Source organism: Melitaea cinxia, chromosome 19 (assembly GCF_905220565.1).
Source record: "Melitaea cinxia chromosome 19, ilMelCinx1.1, whole genome shotgun sequence".
NCBI classification, from domain to species: domain Eukaryota; kingdom Metazoa; phylum Arthropoda; class Insecta; order Lepidoptera; family Nymphalidae; genus Melitaea; species Melitaea cinxia.
In genome coordinates, this window is record NC_059412.1 from 602076 (window position 1) to 629367 (window position 27292).

The following is a 27292-nucleotide window of genomic DNA, read 5'->3' on the forward strand; positions in this document are numbered from 1 at the left end:
ATGATATTTTTTTAAAATGGTTTCAACGTAGAGGTTATTGAAAAGTAGGACTTCAAACTTTTAGGACTTTAAACTTGGTACTGCGGTCACCAACCCGCCTGCCCAGCGTGGTGACTATGGGCAAAACACATGAGTTCACGTTATTTTTGGCGTGAACTTGTGGAGGCCTATGTCCAGCAGTGGACTGTATAGGCTGTAATGATGATGATGATGAGGACTTCAAAGTATACATTGCGACCGTTTACCCAGGGAGGAGGCTGATGAAAAGGTTAATAATTTTATACACATAATATAAATCAAAATTCTGATCTGACTATGGACTACAACAAAGGTTGCTCTATTATATTTCAAGAATATAAATTACATTAATGCATCCAACACTGAGATTAACGACGTCAAAATATTACAATTTCGCGGATTGTTACCGATTTTTGTGAAATGGCTCTTAAAGTATGTAGTAAAATTGAGAATAGATTATAGATTAAAATTGTTTGTCTTTACCGAATGTCAAACATAATAATAATAATAAAGCCAGAGGACGACGCGCACAAAAAAGACCAAAGGTTCCATCGAGCTCCGAAACACAGTCAACGACAGATGACGAATATCAAACACCGCCGTCCACCGCGGAATCGGATGCTGACGATGCTGACTCATCTACGAGACCATCTAACCGTCGACGAGTCATACGCCCGCCACCAGCTTGCTTGGAGGTTCAGGGACAATACGCTCCCACAAGAAATCCCGCTGCCGGTGGTGCTGTGCGCCGCATGAGATGGACTCAAAAAATGAATGAGAGTGTCATGCGAGCGTACTATGAGGCGACAGGTGGGGGAATTAACCTCACTGCGTATCGTTCAACGATGCTGTCTCTGTTTCAGGCGCTTGAACCAACCGTCACCGTAACCGCACAACGACTATCGGATCAAGTACGAGCCATTCAGCGTTGTCACCTCCTGGATGAATCAGTACTTGAGCGGCTGCGTACAAATTTACCACAACTTAATACTGTTAGTCACATTCGTGATATACAAACATCACAAAAAGAGCAAAGAGAGGTAATAAATTTTAATATAAATCATATATCTCATAACAGTGTTGATTTGTCGGTAAACGAACAGGATAATGAGCCTATGAGGAGAGCTTTGGAGGATGCTATTTTGAAATATAGATCCTTGCCACCAAATATTAGGCCACAGCTTCCTCGTTTGCCTATTCACAGACGTAATTTGGCTTTAGTAGGTGTTATGGATAAAATTTTACAACAATATTTAGACAGCACTCAAAATTTATCCGATACTCACTCACTTCTGTACTGTGGAGCTGCAGCTGTTTGTAATGTAGCTAATTTGAAGTTTAAATCAAATAAAATTACTTTACCATCCCATACAGCTCCAGCTTGGCAGGCCAGAATTGAAAAACGAATAAATTTAACCAGAACACTAATAGCCAAATTAACATGTTTCAGGGCAGGTAACATGCGTCCAAAAATCATGCGGTTTGTACACCAGGCTTTTGCGGGTACAAATATAAGATCCAACGAGTACATAACATCAGTCTCGGACCGCATAGATTTTCTGAAGCAAAAACTCTGTGCATGGGCAAAACGCATTAAGAGGTATAAAAAACGCAGGGATCGATATCATCAAAATAGCATATTTCAAAGCGACCAACGAAAGGTATACAGGAATTGGGAACAGTGCACTACTAATGTGGTCAATGGTAATTTACCGACCCGAGAATCGATAAATAATTTTTGGCGAAATATTTGGTCGAACCCCATTGACCACATTGAGAGTGATTGGATGGATGTTGTCAGGAGGAGGTGCAGCTCACTTCCACAAATGGAACAAATTAAAATAAATTCAGAAGATATAAGTTATGCAATCCGTTCAACGTCGAATTGGAAATGTCCTGGACTGGACGGATTGCATAACTTTTGGCTTAAATGGTTTCATAGTTCGCACCCCATCCTGGCATCACAATTTCAAAATGCAATTTCAACTAATACTTTACCAAAATTTATGACGACTGGTACCACATTCCTGTTATACAAATCGGGATGTACCGCTGATCCTAAAAACTACCGCCCTATAACTTGCTTACCCACCATCTATAAGCTACTTACATCTGTTCTCGTCACAAAAATTACAAAACATATTACTACAAATAATATTTTGGCTACGACTCAGAACGGATGTAAGTCTGGTAGTCGCGGTACCAAGGAACTACTCCTCATAGACATGACCATATGCCAACAGGTACGTCGAAACCGGAAAAATCTGGCTGCCGCTTGGATTGACTACAAGAAAGCGTATGATTCAGTGCCTCATACATGGCTTATGAAAGTAATGGAGCTATACAAAATTGATGCTGCTTTGTGCTCCTTTCTGAGTACGTGTATGAGACAGTGGAACACTTTTTTGCGTCATCCGGGTGCGGTTGATGTTTCAGGATCGACTGAACCGATAAGGATTATGCGGGGTATTTTTCAAGGTGATAGTTTGAGTCCATTGTGGTTTTGTCTAGCCTTGAACCCTTTAAGCACTTTATTAGAGGATTCAAGGTTGGGCTTTCACCTTCGTAGAGGAAGCAAAGCAATCTCTCACCTACTTTATATGGATGATTTGAAGCTTTTCGCATCCAAACTACCAGACTTATACAAGTTGTTAAAAATAACAGAAACCTTTAGCACTTGTATAAGAATGGAGTTTGGTGTGGATAAATGCGCTGTCATCCATGTAGAAAGAGGTAGAACTGTATCATCACAAAATTTAAAACTTAACAACTCTTTGTCTTTTAGATCTCTCAACGAAGGTGAAACCTATAAATATCTCGGAATGTCAGAGGCATTGGGCATTGATGACGGAGCCATGAAACAACTGGTAAAGGAACGATTCTTTGGCCGGCTGAAGAAAGTTCTCAATAGCTTTCTTTCGGGCGGTAACAAGGTGCGTGCCTTTAACAGTTGGGTTATGCCCTTAATCGTCTATACCTTTGGCATTTTGAGATGGACTCAAACGGAATTAGATACCCTTGATCGCCAAGTCCGTAAACTGTTAACAACGTACCGAATACACCATCCTCGATCGTCTGTGATGAGATTATACATCCCACGAAAATGTGGGGGTCGTGGCTTTTTAAACGCTAAAAATCTCCACAATCGTGAGGTGTATAATCTCAGAGAGTACTTTTTAAATATGAAGAGCGATATGCACATGGACGTTGTTGCAGTTGATAGGGGCTTTACTCCGCTGTCCTTAGGCAAAGAGAAATGGCGTAAGCCTATAGTAATGCGTACCGTTGACCGCGTGGCCGTATGGAAGAGCAAGGAATTACATGGCCGGTTCTACAAAGTTCTGACAGACCCAGATGTAGACCAGCCCAGCTCTATATCCTGGTTACAACACGGGAACCTCTTCGGAGAAACCGAAGGTTTTGTCTGTGCAATTATGGACGAAGTTATTAAGACGAATAACTACCGGAAACATATCATGAAAGACGGAACTCCAGACATATGCCGAGCTTGCCATAAGCCTGGAGAATCCATTAGACATATTGTTTCTGGTTGTAGTCATCTTGCTAACGGTGAGTACTTGCACAGACATAACCAAGTAGCCAGGATTATACACCAACAACTTGCTATTCGTTACGGCCTTGTTGAAAATGAGTTGCCTTATTATAGGTATAGCCCAACGCCATTTCTTGAGAATGGTCGTGCATTGCTCTACTGGGATCGATCTATTGTCACTGACAGGTTTATTGCAGCCAATAAACCTGATATAGTGCTAGTAGACCGATCAGCGCGCCGAGCAATTATTGTTGACATTACAGTTCCACATGACGATAATCTCGTAAAGGCCGAAAAAGAAAAATTAAGTAAATATTTAGACCTTGCCCACGAGATTACCGGCATGTGGAATGTAGACTCAACAATAATTGTTCCTATTGTTGTATCGGTTAATGGTCTATTAGCGAAGAGTTTCGACCAACACCTTAAGAAACTCTCACTTGACTGTTGGATCAAGGGTCGGATTCAAAAGGCAGTGTTGCTTGAAACGGCCCGCATTGTGAGGAGGTTCCTCAGCCTGGAACCTTAACTACCGGTGGCCTGGGCCCCAACCTGCCATCGGAGGACTACTATTTTTATATTTTTAAATATTTTTATTTGTCTTTTTTATAAATATATTTAAAAATGTAATCATAAGAAAATATATTGAATAAAAGAAATAATAATAAATTAATTTATTACAATAACTTATAATTTAAATCAATTGTGGTCGAATTTCGACCAATGGTCAAGGTATCGTAGAACGTTCATTGGTTCAAGTTTTGGAACTGTCAGTGTCACTGATCTTTCGATGAATACAACATACAACAAGTTTCATATAATCGTGTTTGGTGTGCGTTAGTTGGCGAATAGGGCTAAGATCTAGACTAGGTAAAACCGAATTAGAAAAACCGAATTATGGGGTTTTTGGGTGTGAAGGGTGGAGGGTGTAGGGGAATCTATACAAGGTAACACTGTCACACCTCAAAACCCCATGCTTATGAAGATCTCCATGGTTAAAGTTTTGAGGTTAGAAGAAGAATTTAAAGCTATTATAATACCTTTGAGCTCGTACTGTTTGCATTGTGTCACAAATCGACACTTTTAAACAAAATAACGCGTCAGACATAATATTCTAATAAAATTAGTAACATTGCGTGCTAGAATATAGGTTTAGAAATTCGAAAAATACCCAAAACCGAATCGGAGCACCCCACTGTCCACGTGGTCTTGGTCTGTCCTACCCCTAGAGTGTTTTTTTTTTCCGCGGAGGCGCGGAGGGAGGGCAGCCCTCGCCTGTCGTGCGAAAGCGCGCGAACGAATGCGTAGAGGAGCGGCTGAGGCTGGTCGCCGAAGGCAACCAGCCTTCGCTGCGGAACGGAGCATGAGTGAGCGTGCTTTCGCACGCAAGGGCGGAAGGGCTGTACTTCCCGCAGCGCCGGAGCCAAGCGTTCCTCTAACTTTCGAAATTCTTCTTCTAACCTCAAAACTTTATCAATGGATATCTCCATAACCATGGGGTTCTGAGGCGTGACAGTGGTACCAGGGGTAGCGTTCCCCCCCCCCCCTCCCCCCCCCCTTCCCCCCACGGTCCCGAAATTCGGTTTTACCTAAAATAAAGCTTTACCGCGAATAGTATTGTCGATACTACTCACGTACATGCACATCTGAATCGATTTTAACATGTTAAACAATGTTACCGGTTGCCACGTTTAATGACATTCCAAGAGATACTTGCTCTGAAAAGTCGATGGATTGTTAAGAATTTGATTAGGCGATATCGAGCCGCGTCAGTTATGTCGGTTGAAGGGTTACTCGGCAAATTGCTGAACGAATCGGACTTTTAACGAATTGCTATCCGACAGTGATTATAATTAAATTATACACTGCGTACCTACGGCTCCAACAAGTAATTTAGATGTCATTCAGATTATTTTGTGTACTTATAATATATAAAATATTAATATACTAAAAAAATAATAATTTGAATTTTTGTATATGTAGGAGTGGAATATGATACGTGTAATCTAAAAAGTATATCACAGGCTTTATTATATTATGTACGGATTGTGCTGTGAGGTGTAAAACATCGCGCCTACCTACATTCACCTTTCGTATTACGTGCGAGCTATTTTGACAGCCAATTGCTTGCGCCTTATGTTCCCCTGCTAGACTCACGTCCGCTTCGATGACTTCTTATGAAACAAAAATTACATTTTAGCAAAGGTGACATGTGGGCATACGCTGAGATGAATTTATCACACCGGCCGCCCACGGAAGCCGTTGCGAAGTAATGAAGTATAAAGTTATTCGTTCTAGGCATAATGAGAACATGTTATGTTAAAGTCGCCGTGATAACCCGAACAAGCTTAAATTCGTGATTAACGCTCTGCGGGCCGACGGCTCGGTGCGGACCTCATTTGTCATGTTGCGGCCTCTCAAACCCTGACGTCCGATATAAATCATCCCCCGACACTATTTATGGAGATAACTCACATTTCCCCCTCGGGGCGTTCATTTCCAAGATGAACGGTGGGCAATTCACTTTTATTTTTTCCCGGTCGTCTCACTCTAATTCCGAATCTAGGATATCACGCGGATAAGAGTATCGTGACGGGTTGAATGAAATCCCGGCTCGGTATCGGCTCGCAATATTTGATTCAGCAACTATTAGATAAGGACCGGGGACAAATTTGCTTTAGTAAATCATTGCTCTATGGGACGAATAGCGTGGAGGCTGCGGTTGAACTATTTTTGCGAACTTGCGATTCATTGCTAACGAACCAATATCGAAGCTAGTTGCTTACGCTTCATCAGACGCCCTTCATTTAACTACCGTAATGATAAGGGGAGCTGACAGTTATAGTCTACCGCAATTGTTTAAACAAATATCAAATTAAACATTTCTTGATATTATTTTCAGTTAAGTTTTAGTATTGATAAGGTCAATGATGCGGGTAGTTGACGAGTACGCTAGTGTCACACTTTTGGTCTGTTAGCGCGTTGTTGTGACCTGACCCGCAGGTCGAGAGCTCTCGAAGGCTCTCCGCGCTCACGCGATCGCGATAAAATCTCCATTTTTACAACTCGTTCACGGATCATAATGCGCGGCCACTCTTTATTTAATACCTCGTCTATCTACGGATTTACGGGCTCAAGGAGTTTCATTGTGATTTCAGTTTTATTTCGCGGTTTATTTTCGCTACGAACGATGCTTATTCGAGTATAGCTTCGATACCTATTTGTTTTGTTTTTGTTTTTTTAGACTTTTTTGTCATGCTTATTTTACTTTAAACTGTTTCTTATATTGAAGGAAATTTAAACGTTTACTTGTGAAGAGTATGTCCAGCTTTCAGTTTGTTAGTTTTTGTAACCGAAATATTTTCTATTTTATTTCTTTTTTAGTAATTTTAATATATTCTAACAGTCTGATAAAATAGGTGAGGTACACAGTATAAAAAGCAATATTTCGGGTAACAAAGCAAAAACAAACAGTAATTCTGGTAAATCCAGTGCAAATAAATATGCGTATGTATTCAAAAACAATAGTATAATGAACCTGGAAAAGCAATTGTATTTAAAATGACAATGAGTGCACAAATACGAGTTGAAATGTAATTTTATATTTATTTCAGTATTTTCAAATAAAATGGACGCATTTCAATTAAGTAGTGGTCGCCTCGCCTACTGGTCGAAATTCGGCCATAATTAATTTAATTTACAAGTTTGAGCATTATTAATTTGTAATGTTTAAACATTCAGTATAGACAAACAATATTAAACTATAATCTATTCTCTATTTGACGTCAGATTTTATCATAAACAAAAAAGTATGCGTTGGTGTGTCAAAAACATGGTAGTGTGTGTAATGTTTTTTTATTGATTTAATATACTTTTATGCATAATTTTTAACAAATATGAACCTTCTCTACTCCTTCACTGTATAAACCATTATTTTGCGAAATTTCATACTCCTCCGATTGCGTTATTTTCGCGAAAAAAGGAGTAAGTTTTTGCTTCACTTATGGATATATATATATATATATTATTTGTATAATTTAATGTCGTACCAAATACGTGCTACTTCAGAGTTTTGGTTTTCATATAAATCGGATAGGCAATGAAAACTATTCGATATGCTGATATCGATGCTGATGCTGATGATCGATATGCAAATATTTTTTTATCTTTTGATATCACTCTATGGCGATCACTATCCACTTACTAAATGGCAATCACTAAATTCCACACGATTCAAATAGAGTCCTCTGTTTCTATGACACGTAGTTATTTTTTTGTATGTTACATTGGGTAGCGATAAAAGCCCCGATAGCGTTATTATCAGTCTAAAGTACTCTTACCTTATTCTTGAACAGAATTTAAGCTGCACGTAATTGATATTGTTCGATCAACTTTAACATCGCGAGTAACAAGTTGATCCGTAGCTTTGTTAAAAATCAAATAGCGGTTTATAAGTACTTATTTGAAATTTATGTCATAGGAATAATTGAACAAAATTAAACAATTCAGATTCGCATTTTTATTCGGTTTGCCGTTTTGGTGCTGTTCCAAATAAATAATTTTTATTTTCTTTTATTCCTTAATTCAAAGTTTTCTTTGTATTTTTTTTTTCCTAAAGCGATGTTCAACCCGACCTTAGTATTACGTGATTGCCTTCCAATCCACATTACCTGGCAATTGGCCGTAACTCAGATCCGCATCAGAGCGTATCTCACAGATATATCTGCAATATCGTTCGACCGTTTAGTTTAATGTTCGTTTTGATTTATTGATATCGATAAGTATCATCGCTCATAAAACCGGTGCGAGAACCGTAAACATCGGAGAATTAGGGCTTTTGAGATACTGTTTATTTGATTTATTTATTACAATATATTTTTTTTTATGAGAATATCGTATCGTATAATTTTTTATTTTATATACAGGTTTTTTTATTGAAGTAAAATAAATTTTGTTAAACATTGAGTAAAATTTAAAGTATAGGAGCATTATTTCTTGTACATATTTCACTTTAGCCTATCCACTGCTGGATATAGGCATCCACAACTTCGCGCCAAAAATGGCACGAACTCATATGTTTTGCCCATATGGATCGGCGACACCGAGAGAACCCAAGAGTTTGTTTCACTAAAACGGCTGGTTGCCTTTAATTAGCGGAACGCTAGCGAGCTCCAACTTACTAATTACTTTTAAAGCTTCTTTCCGTTTGATTTCAGTTTCAATTGAACCACTAAACCTTGCTTGCTATGTAACAGCACTTGGGAAAGTCTTGATGTTGAAATTTATGTTTGTGATAGTTTGTGTGGTGTTTAATGTTTAAGTCATTTAGTCGTCCGTATATTTCTAGAACCTATCGTATTGTGTTTTATAAATATCGTAATTTACGCAGTAGGAATCGCTTGCAGTAAAACTATTTTAACTTTTCATTGTTTTGTCCTATGTTTTTTTCATTTTTTTTTATGTTAATTTATCAAATTAACTATTCCTGTTCAGTATTTATTAATTATATTCTGACATAAAATTCCCGCAGCACGTCGACGGAACTGTACCAAAGGGCTCTCGAGAAACTTATCGGGCATAATTTCCTAAGAAACGGCAAGTACTTCACTCCGTCCAACTCGGTAGGAACAGTTCGAACACGGAAAGTTCTTTACGTGCGAAGCGAACACTAGGCGCGCAGAAAATAGAGGAAGATACTTCTCAATGAAGATAATCTTGGAAGTTTTTTAATTACGACGGCCGGAGAGGTCGCGCTCTATAACGCTCCGATGAGCATCACGCGGCACTTCGCTCCGAAATTATTTACCTCTTTTGTTCTCGTGACCCGGTGCTCGCGACAGAGACGTCTCACGGCAGACGAAGTGGGACATTTGTGGTCTGTAAATTGCGATCCCCCGACGCGATGTATTTTTTTTTAGTATTATCAATACTCGTACATACTTAGGTACTTTAAGATTGAGTTTCTTTAATTATTTTTTACTTTTTAAAGGAAACTCAGGTTATTGTGTCGGAGTTTTTTTTTTTTTTTTTATTTTAATTTAATTTTATTATAATGTAAATTTTGTTAATTTGTTGATACAACATTAGGATACATTCACAGGCATTCTGTTTTTTCATCCCCACTTTTAGCCACATTAACTTCAAATGGCTCAACCGATTTTTTTTTTAATATTTTTTATTATTTTTATTATTTATTTTGTAAAGTGCGTGTGATGCTATTTCATTTGGTACTTGGATAAATTTACTGACATTCGGATTTCCATTCTCATTTCCTCCCCACCACATATATTTGCAGATATTGGGTATTTTTCCCACTTTTACCCCCAGAGATATTTCAGCGCTCAACTGATTTTCATTGAACACATTATTTTGTAATGTGCACGTGATGCGCTTTTATTTGAGACCCTACTAGATTATATTTGATGCCATTTGGTTATTCTTCCCCATTTTCACCCCTCACAACTTTTAAACGAATCAACCGATTTTCATCAAACATATCTAAATACACTCGCCCGTAACTCACATTTCATACAAAAAAAAAATAATTGAAATCGCTTCATCCGTTCGTGAGCTACGGAGCCACAGACAGACAGATAAACACGTCAAACTTATAACACCCCTCTTTTTGGGTCGGGGGTCGAAAATGAAATGTGTAAAAGAGACCAGCTAAGTGGCTAAACTTAATCGTAGCTCGATATAAAGAAATAATCTTATATTTTAGAAGAGTCGAAAACTGACTTTGAAGATCGCACTAGTATCTAGATGACTAGAACAATCTGACAAACATAAAAAGTTTCTCTTTTTTTCGAAAATATTTTAAAAATCTAGATGCACATATTATTTATATAACTTATATACTACTTATGTACTGTGTGGCTACGGTACTAAAGAATATAGCCACCCCCTCTCTTCCCGTGGGTTTCGTAAGAGGCGATTAAGGGATAACACAGTTCCGCTACCACCTTGGAACTTAAAAAGCCGACCGGTAGCGGGATAACCATCCAACTGCTGGCTTTAAAATACGCAGACCGAAGACGGGCAGCAGCGTCTTCGGTGCGACAAAGCCAGCCCTGCGATCATCAACCCGCCTGCCCAGCGTGGTGACTATGGGCAAAACACATGAGTTCACGTTATTTTTGGCGTAAGCTTGTGGAGGCCTATGTCCAGCAGTGGACTGTATAGGCTGTAATGATTATATACAAGGATGTGGAATCAAGCTCGACTTTTTGCTGCAACGTGCAGTAAGTTTATTTATCTTCAAGCAATGTTACGAGATATTCGTATTTATAAACGCTTTCGCTTAAGTTAAATGTTTGCCGTAGAAATCGCACTACATCTAAACATTAGCCGGGATAGAGATCAGTACAACGTAAACAGACGGTCGACGGTAACGTGAAACTGTGCTCGCAAACCGATGGACGAAGATAAACGCCCGCAAACTCGGCTGCGCAAACAAAACATCTCACATACATACGTTACATACTACATATTATACATACGTATGGAATGCACGTATGACACGGATAACCGTGTCAAATGCTTTTAGTTGATATACGGAAATACATTATGCAAGATATCCCTGTATTCATTCGCAGTGACATTTATTGCTACTGCGTCGATGCTGAGTCATGTCTTGGTTATTTTAACCTTTTGTTGAAGTAAAAAAAAACTTGTTAAAAATTAATAAAATATTAAATAAAGCTTTGAAGGTTTTTTTGCATCTTTATTTGAAAAGCATGTTTGAATAATAATCGAAGTATGTATGTGTTAAAGTATTTTATTAATAAACTAGCTGCCCGGACAGACTTCGTTCTTTCAAAAGTTCATAGTGATTTTTTTGTATTTTTTTTTAATAATGCGTTTTTACTTGACACTTTTTTCGTCGACCTACGTTGTATTATACCGCATAACTTTCTACTGGATGAACCGATTTTGATAATTCTTTTTTTGTTGGAAAGGAGATATCCCTAGTTTAGTACCATGATAAGGAAACCAGGATCTGATGATGGAATCCTAGAGAAATCGAGGGAAACTCTCGAAAATCCGCAATAACTTTTTACTGGGTGTACCGATTTTGATAATTTTTAATTTAATCGAAAGCTAATGTTTATCATGTGGTCACATATAAATTTTATCGAGATCTGATAACTACTTTTTGAGTAATCTTTGATAACGTGTAGCTGCTTGACTATTTTTTCGTCGATTTACGTTTTATTACTTGTCGATGTAATTGAAGTCGGTTTTTTTTTCGTTTGCGAGCAAACACAATATTTATATAGATAGTAATTAAAATGAATCTCCTGCAACTCCTAGATGGAGAAAGAGGCCTATACCCAGCACTAGGTCGTTACAAGCGGATTCGTGATTGAATATATGAAGCCGATTCGAATGTAGATTTTTAATAAATAAATAAATATCTTATAACATACACACACGATCGTCTGTTCCTCTGAAAGCAACTTATGCCTGTGTTATAGGTAACGGCCAACTGTTATAGCTGCGTATTATATATTCTGAAGCGAAGAACGGACAAGGAACTCCGCAGTTACTCGTATAACAGTCGTCACTACATAGTTTGCTCACTGAAATAACAGTCAAATGTTCTGCAATACACCTAGCTTCTAAACTTACATATACCTACTCGTAAAAAGCTCAGATGTCGATTTTTAAGGCCTTATCATAAAAACCCTTTTAAATTATCGTATTTAGTAGAGAGTAAAATTTAAAAAAAAAATATTGCACGCTGTACAAAATTATATTTCATATAAATTCCCTTTATCATATTAACAGCTTTGAAATTCTAATAAAAAAAGTCTACTAATTAATTAACTAATTAATGATTAATATTTAATAACGTGTCCCTGTGGATTTTTTTTCCTTAATATTTTGGGATTACCACAAATTTCAATAATTACACATTTCTGGAAACATCAATTCCCTATTTAATCCTCATTAAATATAAAATTTCTCATTTTAGTGCTCGTTGACGTTACGCGAAGTATAAAATTAGACTATTCTACCAACTTCTTTTTTAAATTATAATTATCATTTTATGTAAAATTAATTAAAGAAAATCGGTCGGCTTTTATTATCAATGCACTTCTTCATATTTAAGGAACAATTGTGGAGATAAAGAACCACTTCAACCTATGTCGTCTTCGTCGTAATTAGTTAAGATTTTGCACATATATTTTACTATTGTAAGAGGCTGTTTATTCATTATAATCTTATCAAAGGAAAGCCTACATACATGACGAGTATGTCTCCACTTCCGCGGCGCTGATGATCAACAGCGCCTTGAGACTGAGGCTCTTGACGTGGCGCGTCTCTCGTGGGCGGCGAGCGTCGCACTCTCCGCGGTAAACATCATTAACGTTTACGCCCTCTAAAGAGAATGTGGAATGATACGCTTTGAATAATTAATAGCATCACCCGAAGAGACAAGATTTTTCGTCGTATTTTTATAGTTTAAGTATGTTCTATCGAGTTTATCTGTACTATATTAGTCTCCACATTTGTAGCCTTTTCCCTGGCTGTGGCTTCTTATGTAGCCAAATCGCAAACGTGTCTCATTTAGCTCAAACGATCTCCAGTGTATTATTACGGCAATTGTGTGGAAAAGTAATTTATAAACTACAAGGTTGTCCGCGACTTCGTATGAATAATAATAAGCTTTGAGAAGTTTATTTTTAGTTTTATTTTTTCATATTTTTCATTGTTTAAGCCCATACTTAAAATTTATAAGTACTGTATATTGCACCGAGACATATTTTGTAAAAGCGTTATTGTTAATATTTAATGCTTTGTTTATTATGTAATATACCTAACAACTATAAATATCTAACAACCGCACCGTTATATCAATATATTACATATATCGTATACACAAATGTATCTTATCTTTACGGAAAATACAACTATACAAGTTTACTGACCGGTACGCCAGGTGGTTTGGGTATCATTTCATAAAACGACTATAAAGTGAGTGGGTGATCCTCGCTTTGTGCTCGAGGACGTCTATTCGATGCGACGCTCTGCGGCTTTACCAATACACAAACAGAGCATATGAAAGGAGTTCCAGTTCATATGTTAAAATATACGGGCACCTGCATACATACATGTCTAAATATTGACCCTGCAGTCGTCTTACTACGAATAAGAATTAGATTTAACTTGCGTCAAAGGATCAAATAATGAATCCAATTCATTGTATATCAGAAATGAGATCTGTTCTTAGTTTAATTTTTTCTTTCAGAGCTAAAATTCCTTTTAAAATAAATTACGAGGAGCAAATTATAGGCATTTCTTTACGTCACGCTTTTATTCGAGAGTTATGAGATTTCTTTATTAAAATTCAGTCTTTTTCAGCGTAAATTAATTTAGTAACTATTTTAATTACCAGAAGGAGAAACTGGTAAATTATATCTGGAACATCGAGCAAAATTGTGAGTATGCTTTGCTACGCTTCAAGCCTGTATCCCACTGCTGGGCATAGGCTTTTTCCCCATTTAGGAAAAGGATCAGAGATTAAATGACCACGCTGCTACAAAGCGGGTTGGCGGATGTATTCCCTACTATGAATAACGATTGCTATCAGGTGTACATGATAACAACCGAATCCGACGGCTTAACGTGCTCTCCGAGGCACGGTGGGGAGACCCACAAGGACTGTACAAACACCCAGACCACGGCAAACATCTCAATGGCCAATACAAATGTTTGTCATGTCCGGGATCGAACCCGTAACCGCCAGCGCAACAGCGACAAACCAGTGCTGTGACAGTTGCGCAAACGGGTCCTCAATATTGTGAGTATTTTCTGCGATACCATAAAGAGGAGTTATTCTGCAATATTGAAATATCTAGCGTTATCCTAAACGAATTTGATGGAACGTGTCATCCGAGCCCCTAAATAGATTTATGGGAATTGGCTACAACGTATTACTCCTTTGAGGCTCTCCGATATTCAAATCTTATTACATTCTTTCATTATCTTTTTCGTTTTCATGTTATTCTGTTGTTATGGCTCTGTGCGACCTTTTTGTGCGATTTTTTGGTCGATACAATTTTTTAATGCGTATTGTGGTACATTAATTTAAATAGACATTTAATTTGACTACATAAAATGGCTGCTTAAAATATGTTAAAATCGTGCTTAACTTAATATATGTAAATGTCTTGAAAACAAGCTGTGAATTTACATTTGGTCACATAAAAACAGCAAAATATACGATTGTATATAAATGAATTACAGGTATTGTACATGTAAAGTGAATTCTCTTGTAAATATAGAAAATGTAGTAAAACATTTCGAAATATGCGGTAAACCTTTAACGGCTTTTACCGGTGGGTCTCAGATATACGGCGAATGCAAGCGCTATGCGCGGTTATTTCTAAACACCTGGCACCGCACGTGGCATTAAGATTAACAGCTTGCGGTTATGTTATCCTGGTTCGAGTATTTTATTTTTAACGGAATTCACAGAAAATTAAACAAATTATTTAAAACACGTTAAAATTATTTCTACATTCGTGGGTTTGTAATTCCGGTAAACAATTTTGTAATTGAAATATTTAGAAGTGAAAAGCCCAGTCGATTCGGTTAAATCCTGTTTGTGGCATGTGGTATGTGATTACACAGATCGGCGTGCTCTTGGATCCTTCGTTAACTTTAATTAGCTCTGTTTCGGCTTGTGTATATTCAATTCCCTCTAATCTCACCTTACACTTAACAGGCGAACATATATTACGTACGTGACTCTATTCGAAAATATCGGTACGCTGTAAATGTCAGGAAACAATCTCGATGAAATTAGTTAATTTATTACCGACTTCGATGAGTAACAATAACGAAAGGTGGTCTAATCGCTAAATAGCAGTATCTTCCAGTTAACCATAAACATATTCTTACCCAATTGCTCCTTTAATGGTATTTGCCGCGGACTCTTTAATTACATATATTTTGTATGTAACTTTAATGATTAATAGGATTATGTTCAGAGAGCAAATAATTCTTTATTTATATTTAGATGTATTTATTATAGAGAGTTCCAATTCAACCCCTCCGTCAAGGGAAAGGAAACATAAAATACTTACAAATCATTTATATTGCTTCTTTTACGGATATAATAATTTGAAAGATGATATCATTTCAATATTTTGATTTTAATTTATAAAATGTCAGGATAATTTTATTGCCGTTAGTAATTTTGGTATTATTGTTAGTTGCTTTTTTCCTCGCCATAATGTTTGTACAGGTTTTAAGTAGAAAAATTGTTGATAGCTTTAATAATAATCTTTTTATTTAATTATTAACCAAGTTTTGTCGACAAACAAGGATATAAAATAGACTTTAAACATTTTTTATGGAATGTTGTTAACTTACGTATTTCTAAGTTCACGGATACTTCATAAACATCATCATTACAGCCTATACAGTCCACTGCTGGACACAGGCCTCCACAAGTTCGTGCCAAAAATGGCGTAAACTCATGTGTTTTGCCCATAGTCACCACGCTGGGCAGGCGGGTTGGTGACCGCAGTACTGGCTTTGTCGCATCGAAGACGCTGCTGCCCGTCTTCGGCCTGTGTATTTCAAAGCCAGCAGTTGGATGGTTATCCCGCCATCGGTCGGTTTAAAAATATGAAATTATGATAAACATAATTTATCATAATTTCATATTTTTTTGAAACAACCGGATGATGAATTAGACAAAAAAAGATGTATTTAATGTAGCTAAAAAACAACAATGGGATTTCTACCCCTATGGTGTAAATGTACCAGGCGCTTATAAAAATTGAAGAGTCTATTTGTATAGTGGTGTCGGCGCTAGTATGTTGTCAGATAGGGGAGCGTTACGAACGAGGGAGCTACAGCGGATCAATTTCATATCGGCAAGTTTATCATAACATGCAGCGTACATACCCCCCTGGTATATTTTACCTATAAAACAATATTGCAATGAAAATATTTTAAATATTAATAATATAAGTAATTTTATCAAAGGAAAATATTCAACTAAATCCTCTTCAGAAAATTTTAACTGAAATGAATTATAAGATCGTATGCGCTATGATAATGTAGCTCAGAGCTTGAGACAAAGGGTTCCCGGTAAAGAGGAGTTCCCGTCGGTAACTGAGAGCCATTTGACGTTCTCTCGTGCTGTTAAGTTTTACTTGGAAGAAATGGTACGAGTATTAAATTTTCAACATCCATTTTCTTTGTTAATAATGTACTTCGATTTTAATGAGAATGTTTTCTTTTTTTTTATGTCAACTAATTGACTTCATTAGTTCAATATAAACTGCAGTAGACTTCAATTACATCAACAAGTTATACGACGTAGGTAGTCGGTAAAACAGTCGATTAAAAACGCAATGTCAGGGGTAACTCAAAATTTGCTCGTCGGATCTCAATCAAATTTTAATGGGACTACATGACAGGTGCTAGCTTTCGATTAAATAAAAAATGATCGAAATTGATACATCCAGTATAAGGTTATATCACATAGAAGGTTACACATAAAAAATACAGTCGAGTTAAGAACCTCCTCCTTTTTGATGTTGGGTAAAAATGTAAAATACTTTAGTATTAGCGATAAAGTTGTTTCTTTTTTGCTGTCATATCTTAATGTATGTACTACTTTTCTTAATACATTTCTATTGTTTTAATTATGCCATTAATTAAAATCTTAAAACCAAGTTAAAGAAATCTAAGCAATGAAAGAAACGCTATCGATTGTTCAATCCGAAATCTTTAAAAGTCTGGACTCTTGGTGCTTGTTATTTGAGTTTTTTCATGCACCTACGCGCTCTTGATCGTGTACATTTGTTTTTCCTATTAAATGAAAAAAAAGCTGATTATTGACAAAACTACTTTCCTTACCAAAGTTATTAATACCTGGCATATATTATTATTTATTCATTTATTTATTTAATACTTTGTTGCAGACTTAACGTAACATTAAGGAAAATAATAAATAATAAAATAATAATAAATATTTACACAATACACACACGGTCGTCTGTTCCTAAAGTAAGCAACTTAATGCTTGTGTTATAGGTAACAGGCGACTGGTATATAGTTACATATTTTTTTTTCGATAAACATACTTATAAATAATAAATATATAAATAAATATTTATATTACACCCAGACTCGCGGTGGGAATCGAACCCACAACCCTCGGAGCAGAAAGCAGGGTCACTACAAACTGCGCCAACGGGCTAGTCAAAAACTAAATAACATTATTCTAAAAACAAAAAGTGCGTATGCGAGTCTTATTACCAATAGTGATTTTATAGAGACAGTACCTATCAACAGAGAAAGTAATATAAAATAATTATATAAATTGCAGAGAAATTGAATGCAGTCCATAACTGCCCTATAGTCGAATCCTATCTTTGAATGATTTCGCCGAGGCTGCGGCCTACTTCTAGTTAAATTTCACGACGATTTGGCGCAGCGGTCACGGCACTGGTTGTTGCGCTGGTGGTTGCGGGTTCGATCCCCGTTCACTAGAAACATTTGTATCGGCAATATAGATGTTCGTCGTGGTCTGGTTGTTTGTGCTTGTGTATTGTGTGTGTTTCTGGACCCCCAACACTGGAGAAAATCCTACTGGGGGCCGTTGAGTGTGTGTCCGATTATTTATTTGTTTATTTATTTATAATTTGCACCATTAAAACTAAGCGAGTCCACTAGTCATATAGAAAGCTTGGGATAGATAAATATTGCATAAAGTGTTACACGAGATAGTAGCCTGCATCTAAATCCAAAGGAATTGAGACATATTGCATCCTTTTGTACACTCGTAGTACTCTTGTAGAGCTATCGATAAACCAAGTTGTTTCGAGTTCTCTCCCTTCACACCGCCGAGATTCAAAATCAGCCAGTGTATTGAGAAATAGAAGTTATGTCACACCAAAGTCATATATTTTTATGCATTTTAAATATTTAGTACTTAGAGTGTAATTTCCATTCCATTGTTTTATTTCTAATATAAAATTGAAATTTTTAAAGCGAAGATTGGTGGTAAAATTTTCGTTCAGGAAATATGACACGAAAATAAGTTTACACACAATTTGCCGATAAACACCTTAACAACGACAAGTCGCAGCGTGTAAGTCGATAGTTGTAAAGTACAAAGTTTGAAAGATCGTTCCGTTGCGTTGTTCGTAGCGCCCGGAGCGGCGCCGCGACGGCGCGGCGTCCTGTGACGTCACGCCTCGCGCAGCCTCCGCTGTTTATGGTACTAGTACAACTTGGTTACAAGAGATAGATAGATTATAGGCAACATTTTGATCGGGAGGATAGACAAAACCTTACTAGGGATATAGGCCTTGCACATAAACACAAGCATTTATGTTATAATGCGTTATGTAATTGTATTTGAATTGGCGTTATAACTATTTAGTTTATTTATAGGCTACGACTTGCAAAAGAGTTATCTTGCTTTAAGGACTTAATAATTTCTCATATAAAATTGCTTTTCGAGCTGTAATGAAAAAAATAGGCCCTTCAAGAAATATTTTAATCGTTACAAATATTATTTTGTAATAGTTATTTAATTTATACCATTGCAATATTATTTTTTTTTAATTATATACATATGAGTATTGTTTTGTGGATAGAAATGAGGTTGTAAGTAAAATAAAGACGGGAAGGTAAGGTGTGATGACGAGACTTGATGTGAGGAGACGAATATCGAATAAGTAGTAAAAGATTCCTTTGATGAAAATTATTGTTTCGAATATAATCATATGTATATATTTAATGATATATGATCTAGAGAATAAATACATGAAGTGGCGATTGATACGTGAGTATTATTTGAAAAGCCTTCAAACGACATCGTGTTTAAGGAAATAAAATCCCTACGTATGTCTAACAGAAGGGATTAGTAATCCTAATGGATGTGTCAATTCAGCTGCATCAAAATCAAAACCGGGGAATATAAATCCGTGCGTCCGTTTCATATCGCAGTCTAACTCGCGGAATTAAATGGAATCATGGAATGCTCGCCGACATGCGGCACGCGTGGCGCGACGAAAATGCGTTGAGTGGATGAAATGCTGCTGCGGCCGGATCGTGGAATGTTTTTTTAAAACGTTCATTTTTCCTTTGATCTATATATGGCAGCTATATGTAATGATGTGGTGTAAGTTCTATGTAATTTAGAAGCGAGTTTAAAAATATCTAATTGTTTATAATTTTTAATTTTTTTATCACGTCAATACGTGTTTTTCAAATATCTATTAAAAAGCTTATTGAAAATTAAATTGTGTTTGATGTTAAACGAAGCCATCGTTAATATTTTTACTGTGTAAGATTAAGAATTGCCTAGCCGATGAAAAGTCCCAAAGAGATTTGCTGGAAATAGAACCTGGTCATACGTAATAATTACGTTCAACATTTGATTCTTAAATAATCCGAATTGCGTTAGGGTGGTAAAATGTCTCTGGTGACCTTATCCGATTAAAGCAACCCCCTTTGACCTTTTTGCGTGTGGTATCCCAGGTGACAGAATAAATATAAAAATAATATAAATTATTAGAAAGTTTGAGTGTACTGGAGCATTATGCAATCTGGGAAATACGAATATAAAGTAACATTAACAAATATTTCTAAGAAAATTGTATACAACTAGCAAAGGTACAGACTGTTATTAGTATAAAGTAAGAGAGCTTTTTTTTTCTTTACGACATTAATTTCTCGTTCTTCGTATACATAACACAGTAATATTTGTTTCACTTCTACAAAACATTTTTTTTAAAGTGGTCCGGTCGATGAGACAGAATTTTAAAATTCCACACTGAACTGCAATAACTCCTGTTCACAATAGCAGCAGTAGTGCAGCTTTCAATCTATACATATTATTAAAATGGTAGGAAAGTCAAAACTGTACATTGAATATTTCTTTAAAGAATACTTGGGATGTGATCTACAATCGATACCGAAGCTAAAGATATAGTTTTTAGAATTTTTTTCTGTTTGTCTGTATGTATGTCCGGGATAAACTCAACAAGTACTGCATGGATTTACTTCAAGTTTGGCGTGAATGCTATGCCATGCTAGGCTAGCTTCACACTATAAATAAAGACATTGTGTATATCAGTATCAGCATTGCACCCGTGCGAAGCCGGGGCGGGTCGCTAGTAATTTAATAAACCGAATAGTTCGTGAACTCTTTATAATCGCATCAGTCACTGTTATCGTTTATAACATTAGCCTGTCTCGGATCTTGCGGTGTTTGTAGTTGGGAGTATGATAAATATTACGCACCCGTCACAAGAGCCAGTTAAAGGATAAACTTCCTAAAGCAAACTAAGTAATTGTTAAACTACATACATAATTCAAGCGAACGTCGAGACGCGCAACATCTGCCAGGAAGGTGTGTTTAAATACTCTTGATCGAAATGTAAGCTTTACAGATTTAAGAAGTACAAAGGTATCTATAGTTTGTGCTGGGTTTACAATGATGCGTGTCAAAATATATTGTCATAGCGTGTGACAACGTGTAGTATTATGGCCTTTGGGAACTAAAATCATCTTGTTATTAATATCGTTCTAAACTGCACTTCATCGATTTATAGTTTAACGTGTTACGTGACTCTTAGCATTTTAAACAATTTCGTTTTACTACATTATTATGACATTAAAATATAAAACGTAATAAAAAAAAATATCATTAATTATTTAGCTTAGCATTGTACTTATATGAGAGAAGATAACTTCTGTAGTTAGACGCATACAGTCTGTAAACAGTAAGTAAAATGTTTGAATGTTCATAAAATAGAGTGTTAATAGCATAAACTCAAGTTTCATTGTTTGAGCACGAAATCTTTTGTGAATTTTATAAATTAACCGCGGCGAAGTTATAATTATGTTACGATAAACCTATTAAAAAGTTTGAGAGCTGCAGATTAGAGAAATTTAATTTATTTTTAATTTTTACCTCCCGAGTTATCTAAGTCGGAGTTGAGAACTTTTCATGTCCGCATTAAAATTCATATCTACCACAATAAAAATGTCTGTTCTGATTATCTTATCAAAATATTTAAAGAACATTTATAGAGCTTTAAATTTGTTAAAAGTTTGACTCATTAATATTCTCGAGAGTTTCTTGCGAAAAAGTTATTTACCTCGAGTTTTCTCAGTCTCGGGATGATGTTACACTCCTCGACTATAGCTGTAACTACTGCCTAACTTTATTAGTTATTTCATACACGGTTGATTCTTAGAATAAGTTGAGACTTAGTTGAGACTTGGTTGACTTAAAGGATCATCTGATGTTATATTTTCATGTCTGAAAATACTGTTTATCTGTATACTAATACGTGAAGCAAAAACTTTGTACTTTTTTTTTGCGGAGGCGTATGAACTTTCGCACACTTATTGTTTATATAGAGAAGGAGTGCAGAATGCTAATATTTTTTAATTATGCCTAAAATATATAACAGTAGTTTATGCAACTGTCATATAATGAAGGGTATTAAAACACGAGTGTGAGTTTATGAAACGAGCGCAGCGAGTTTCATAATAGTAACGAGTGTTTTAATACCCGTGTTATATGCAGTTACATACACTACTTTATCTGCACTAATGCAATTAATCAAACAACAAGAGTAAAAGCTGACATTAGTTTATTTATAATAATTGTTCAAATTTTGGATGGTACAATTTTGAAAGTTAATGTTAATTATTGATCCAGCAGCTGTAGCGGTCGCGGGGCAAGCAGTAGAGCTCGTAGACGGAGTCGGAATAAGTTATTATATTCTTTTTCATATAATTTTCTAGATTTTTCTGGCAAAAGATTGTGAGTTAATTTTGTTGCCAATTCTAGAATATCCGGAGGCGTACAAATATCATCGTCGCTATCCATTTTTAACTTTTAATTTATTAAATTAAATTCACGCGTACGTGTATTGTCACAGTGATTTTGCCGCCATTAAAATCTAACCAATGAGAACGCAGCTGCGCGCATGCGCGCGATGTTATAATGAGATTTTACGATATCGATGTGGATATTATACCATCATGTGAAATTGCTTAAATTGAGTGTTTTGTTGTCTGCGCTATAACAGTAGTAATTATAAGTCAAGTATTGGAAACATAAGTAGAATGTTACAACATTAGTGTAGATAAAATCAATAAAAAAACATTACACACACTAGCATGTATTTGACACAACACGCATATTAAATTATTTTATTGATTGTCAAAGTCAGTAGTCAAATTGAAAATTAAAAAAAAGGTTCTTTATTTAAATTATATTTTGATTTTTTGTAATTTAAATTTTTAATCATTGTCGAATTTTGACCCCCGGGCGACCACTAGTATTTTATAAAAATTGGTATATATGTGTGTGGGGTGACTTATATCAAGACCATTTCTTTTTATTTCTTAATCATACCTGTCAAATAAATTAAACACTTATATTAACGTATTTGCTATACACATTTATTATAATATATATTATAGTTCGCGTCATGTAAAAAGAACGCTGGCCTTGAAGCTGCGCAAAAGCGATTTATCGGTCTATTTGGTGGTATGGGGTAGGGGGACGGGAGTGTTTATCACGTGTCGCATGCTTGCCGGTGTGCTATTGGTTGGACAGTTCGACGTCGACTCAAAATACTATCGCGCATAAAAGTTTTAAATTACGAAATAGTTTTACATAGACACACATGTAAAATTCCATTTACTATTTATTTCACTAAAAAAAATATCAATTTATCATTTTAAACACATTAAAAACTATTAAGATACGAATATCGGGAGTACAGATAATTAATATTTTTGAATACGACATTTCAATAACTAAAAAGTTTGTTATTGCTTTTGTTTGAAAAAAAAATTCTAATTTTGTAAAGTGATAATTATTATACTTATTTAGTCCGAATTGTTCGCACTGGTATTTCTAGTATTTTTTAATGTACCTACCAATAACTATTATACGAAGCCGCGAGTGAAAGCCTAATTAAAAAATAAAATAGTAGTACTTTTGTGCGCGAGTATACCCATGCGCAAACGCACCCCCTCCAGTTTCTTTCAGCGTTCTTTTTACATGACCCGAACTATACTTATACAACAAATAACTAACAATTACATATTAGTGTTCACACGATGAACTGACATTCAAAAGATTATTATAAAATCTCTCCTAGTTATTATAATTAATAATTAAAGCATCGAAGTGGAACGCTCATAATTAATTTATGCAAATACAATGGAACTGATTGCGGTTCGGCGAAGACTTTTTTGAACGGAAAATTAATTTTAATACATTATTACGCGATAGGTTGATTTCATTCTAGCACGACGCTATTTCATTACTTCGCCAGTCTTTCTCAAAAGAAAAAGAAATAATAATTAAAACTGATGCTTTTTAATTAAATTTTGAATAGAACAATTTTAATATTACGCTTTAAAACCTTTGTTTTGAATGCAGTTTTTTCTTGGTATAACAAAAATATTTTTTTTCTTTTAAGAAAACTTTAGAAACGGATAGAATGGTTTTAAGCATTCTTAAGTGTGTATGACAGTCTAATAAACATTTGTTTTGTGTAAAAGGGAAGTGGATATGGTGACGCATGGAGTTTTGTTTCTTTACTACTATCTGTACGTCGATTAGATTTTATTGAAATTTAAATTATTTATCTTGAATTATATCTTGATAAGTAACAAATATTCGTACATATTTGGACGTACTTAGAATTTTTTTTTCATATTAGCATACCATGATTTGCTTCTATGATAGGATCAAATAAGGTAAACGGGGTCGTAGAGCACAGCGTCAAATTAAATTAACATAAGGGAAGTTGTCTGTCCGCGACACACACCAGGCGCGGGTATAACTGCATAATTTACGGCCTAACCCCACTTTCATCTGCTATACCCTTGTCCGTTTATGGATTCCTGGTACTTTTCTGTTCGCTTACGTAAACTGGATTGTACCTTTGTTTATTTTTCGATTCAATTCCAAAGTGCGGGTTTTATTTTTTATTTTTTTTGTTTCATATTTTTACTAGATAAAAATGTATATGTATATGTGTCGTAAATTTGAGACTAAGTTACAAAATGTTTATTTTGTAACTTAGTCTCAAATTTACGACAGGAATAGAAAAGAATTATGTTTGAAAAGATCATCTAACACAACTTATTTGTTTCGGAATAGATTACCTTTTTAAAAGATCATTTTTATGTTAATAAAATAATTATAATCTGTATGTAAAAGAAAAGCAAAACACTAAAATCCATTCCATCGGTTGTTCATTAACGTCGTATTGCAGTCGTAAACGTGAAGGCAACGCGCCAAATTGTAATGGAGATCAAAATCGAAACGATTCACACTGGAATAGTTCCAAACGGTTAAACAATCACAAAATACACGTAACAATCATGAAATGAACGAATGAAATAATTTAAAAAATAATTTCTGCTGAAAATATATTCAAACGACGGCATTGTTTGATTTAGTGCACGAATTTTAAAAACTTCCGTTGTTTTGTTTTGAAAAATTTGTTTGTTATACGAGAATTTTTCACTAATTGATTTTGTTTGATGTTTTTAATTACTTCAATAAATATTAATGTTATTTTTGTTTTTCCAGGTACGTATTAAATTGTCGCATCAGAATTACTGACAACATGGTACAAGTAAGTTTTAATAAAACGCTCCCGTAAGGGGAAATGCGGTCTGGAAACTCCTTTCGTTATTGAATGTTATACCAATATAAACAATGCGAAGCAACTTTCTACTGTTCGATCGAAACGTTTCTAATATTCGTAAAATTTCGTATTGAAATTGCTAGCACATGCTACCCTAACTTTTAGAATTAAAATGATGTAATGAGCTTGTAGTCGACGAGATTTTGTAAGTGATAGTTCCCGCAACTTTTGTTGATATCTACCTGTAATCGTTGGGTACATCCATAGACAGCTTTGTCCAAATAAGCTTAAGATAAATGATTATTTATTTAAGTACAATGGTAATTTGTAGGAATGAATTTCAACTTTAATAATAATAATAATAATAATAATATATTATAATATACACACACTGTCGTTTGTTCCTACAGCAACCAGCTTAATGTGTGTTATACGTAACAGCCGAGTGATACAACTATTTTTTTTAAATATATAGAGAAATAATAAATATATAATATACTATATAAATACAATAATATATAAATAGAGAATAGTAAATAGGTATATCAATGTAGTGATGAAACTAATTTTGAGTTTAATCACTAACTTATTGAATGCTAATCAATGTGACATGTCTCTTTGTTTGAACGTTGTCACACGTTTAGTTCTAACTTCAAGAGGGCTAGTCTTAAAATCTAACAGTCTTTACTCTGTACCGCCTCTACCGAGAAGTAGAGCTAATTTTCGTGCTGTAGGGAGAGAATAAGTTGCGTATGAATAATTAATTCTACTCTTTACCTACTTGATAGCACATTTGCATTTTCAAGTGAATATAACTTTGTACAAAATCAACAGCGAAAATAATTGTGAGTAGAGTACATTTATGTGTAAAGACAAGGGTGTGTTTCCGTTGCTCTGAAATCGCTATATGAATAAAGATTATCATGAACTCACAATATCTCCATCAACCATCGCTAATGTGCCATGTTTGTGATTTTAAAATTCAGATTTTAATTGTTACTTAAAATTACTTAATATTAAAAATGTAAATAAACAAGAAGGTGGGAACGAAGTTCCTTTCGCTTTTTGGTAGACGTTTGTTGTACAGTCATAATTTATATTCTAAAATATCAAGATAACAGAGTTAAATTACAAATTTTTTAATAAAATATATTTATTTCTTAATGTGAAGAGTACAGGGTACATAAAAAACACAAAGTTGTACATGGTAAAAATAAATTTTAAAAAAAACGTACGTACCTATCTACTATAGCAGTGTCGAGAAAAATTCTTGTTTCCTTCCAAAAAATCGTTAATACTTTAATTTAATTATATCGAACAAATAAGTAAATATAAAACGAGGCATTTGATAAAAAGTGTTACATTTTTGTTTTTTATGTGTGTACTTGGAAGTTGATTTAATTAAAACAAACTTTTTTTAAACCGGGGAAAATTCAATTAGATTCGTATATCTGTTAAATGTAAAGAATATCGAAATACATCCAGTGCTATGTAGTAATGTTCGATTTTAGGCACATTAGTTAATAAGTGCAGTTAAACTTATACGATTATGCTAGGTAAAGCAATTTCATAGTAATAATAATATTAAAACATCGTAACAACAGCTATCAGCACTCAAAGGAAAGGTTGGAGCGGTGTGAAGCCGGATACCATCGATTTTCGATGGTAGAACAAACAATGACGTTTCACTCCGCCCATAATGGAGTTTCCGAGCTGGGGAATAAACGGTCGTGTATCACGTCATGGCATGCCACGCGGTAAATATCTCCGCCGTCTTGACAATGGTTCGAACGCTGTCTTAAATTTGACAGGCAAACGATATTCCCCGTTATATGTGTTTATTATATACTAGCTGACCCGGCCAACTTCGTATCGCCTAACAGTCGATTCTTTAATTTTATTAAATGTTTTTTTTTTAGAATTTTTCTCTCCGTAAGAACCATCCTCGTACTTCAAGGAATATTTTAAAAAAAGAATTAGCGAAATCGGTCCAACCGTTCTCGAGTTTTGCGCTTAGCAACACATTCAGCGACTCATTTTTATATTATAG

General features: G+C 35.3%; 1 protein-coding gene across 1 annotated transcript; it reads left to right on the plus strand.

Annotated features, from left to right (window-relative positions):
- Positions 1 to 438: 438 nt before the first annotated feature.
- On the plus strand, positions 439 to 14993 carry LOC123663032. The gene is made up of 3 exons (XM_045597774.1): positions 439 to 450; positions 588 to 2566; positions 14825 to 14993. Exons 1-3 carry the CDS (start codon positions 439 to 441, stop codon positions 14991 to 14993), a joined length of 2160 nt encoding a protein of 719 aa, XP_045453730.1.
- The last annotated feature ends 12299 nt before the right edge of the window (positions 14994 to 27292 follow it).

What these genes read in the sequence shown, in the direction of transcription:
- LOC123663032 (XM_045597774.1), top strand. An exon ending in ACTTTATTAGAGGATTCAAG is followed by an intron (nt 2,567 to 14,824) that starts GTTGGGCTTTCA and finishes AATGAATTACAG; the next exon opens with GTATTGTACATGTAAAGTGA.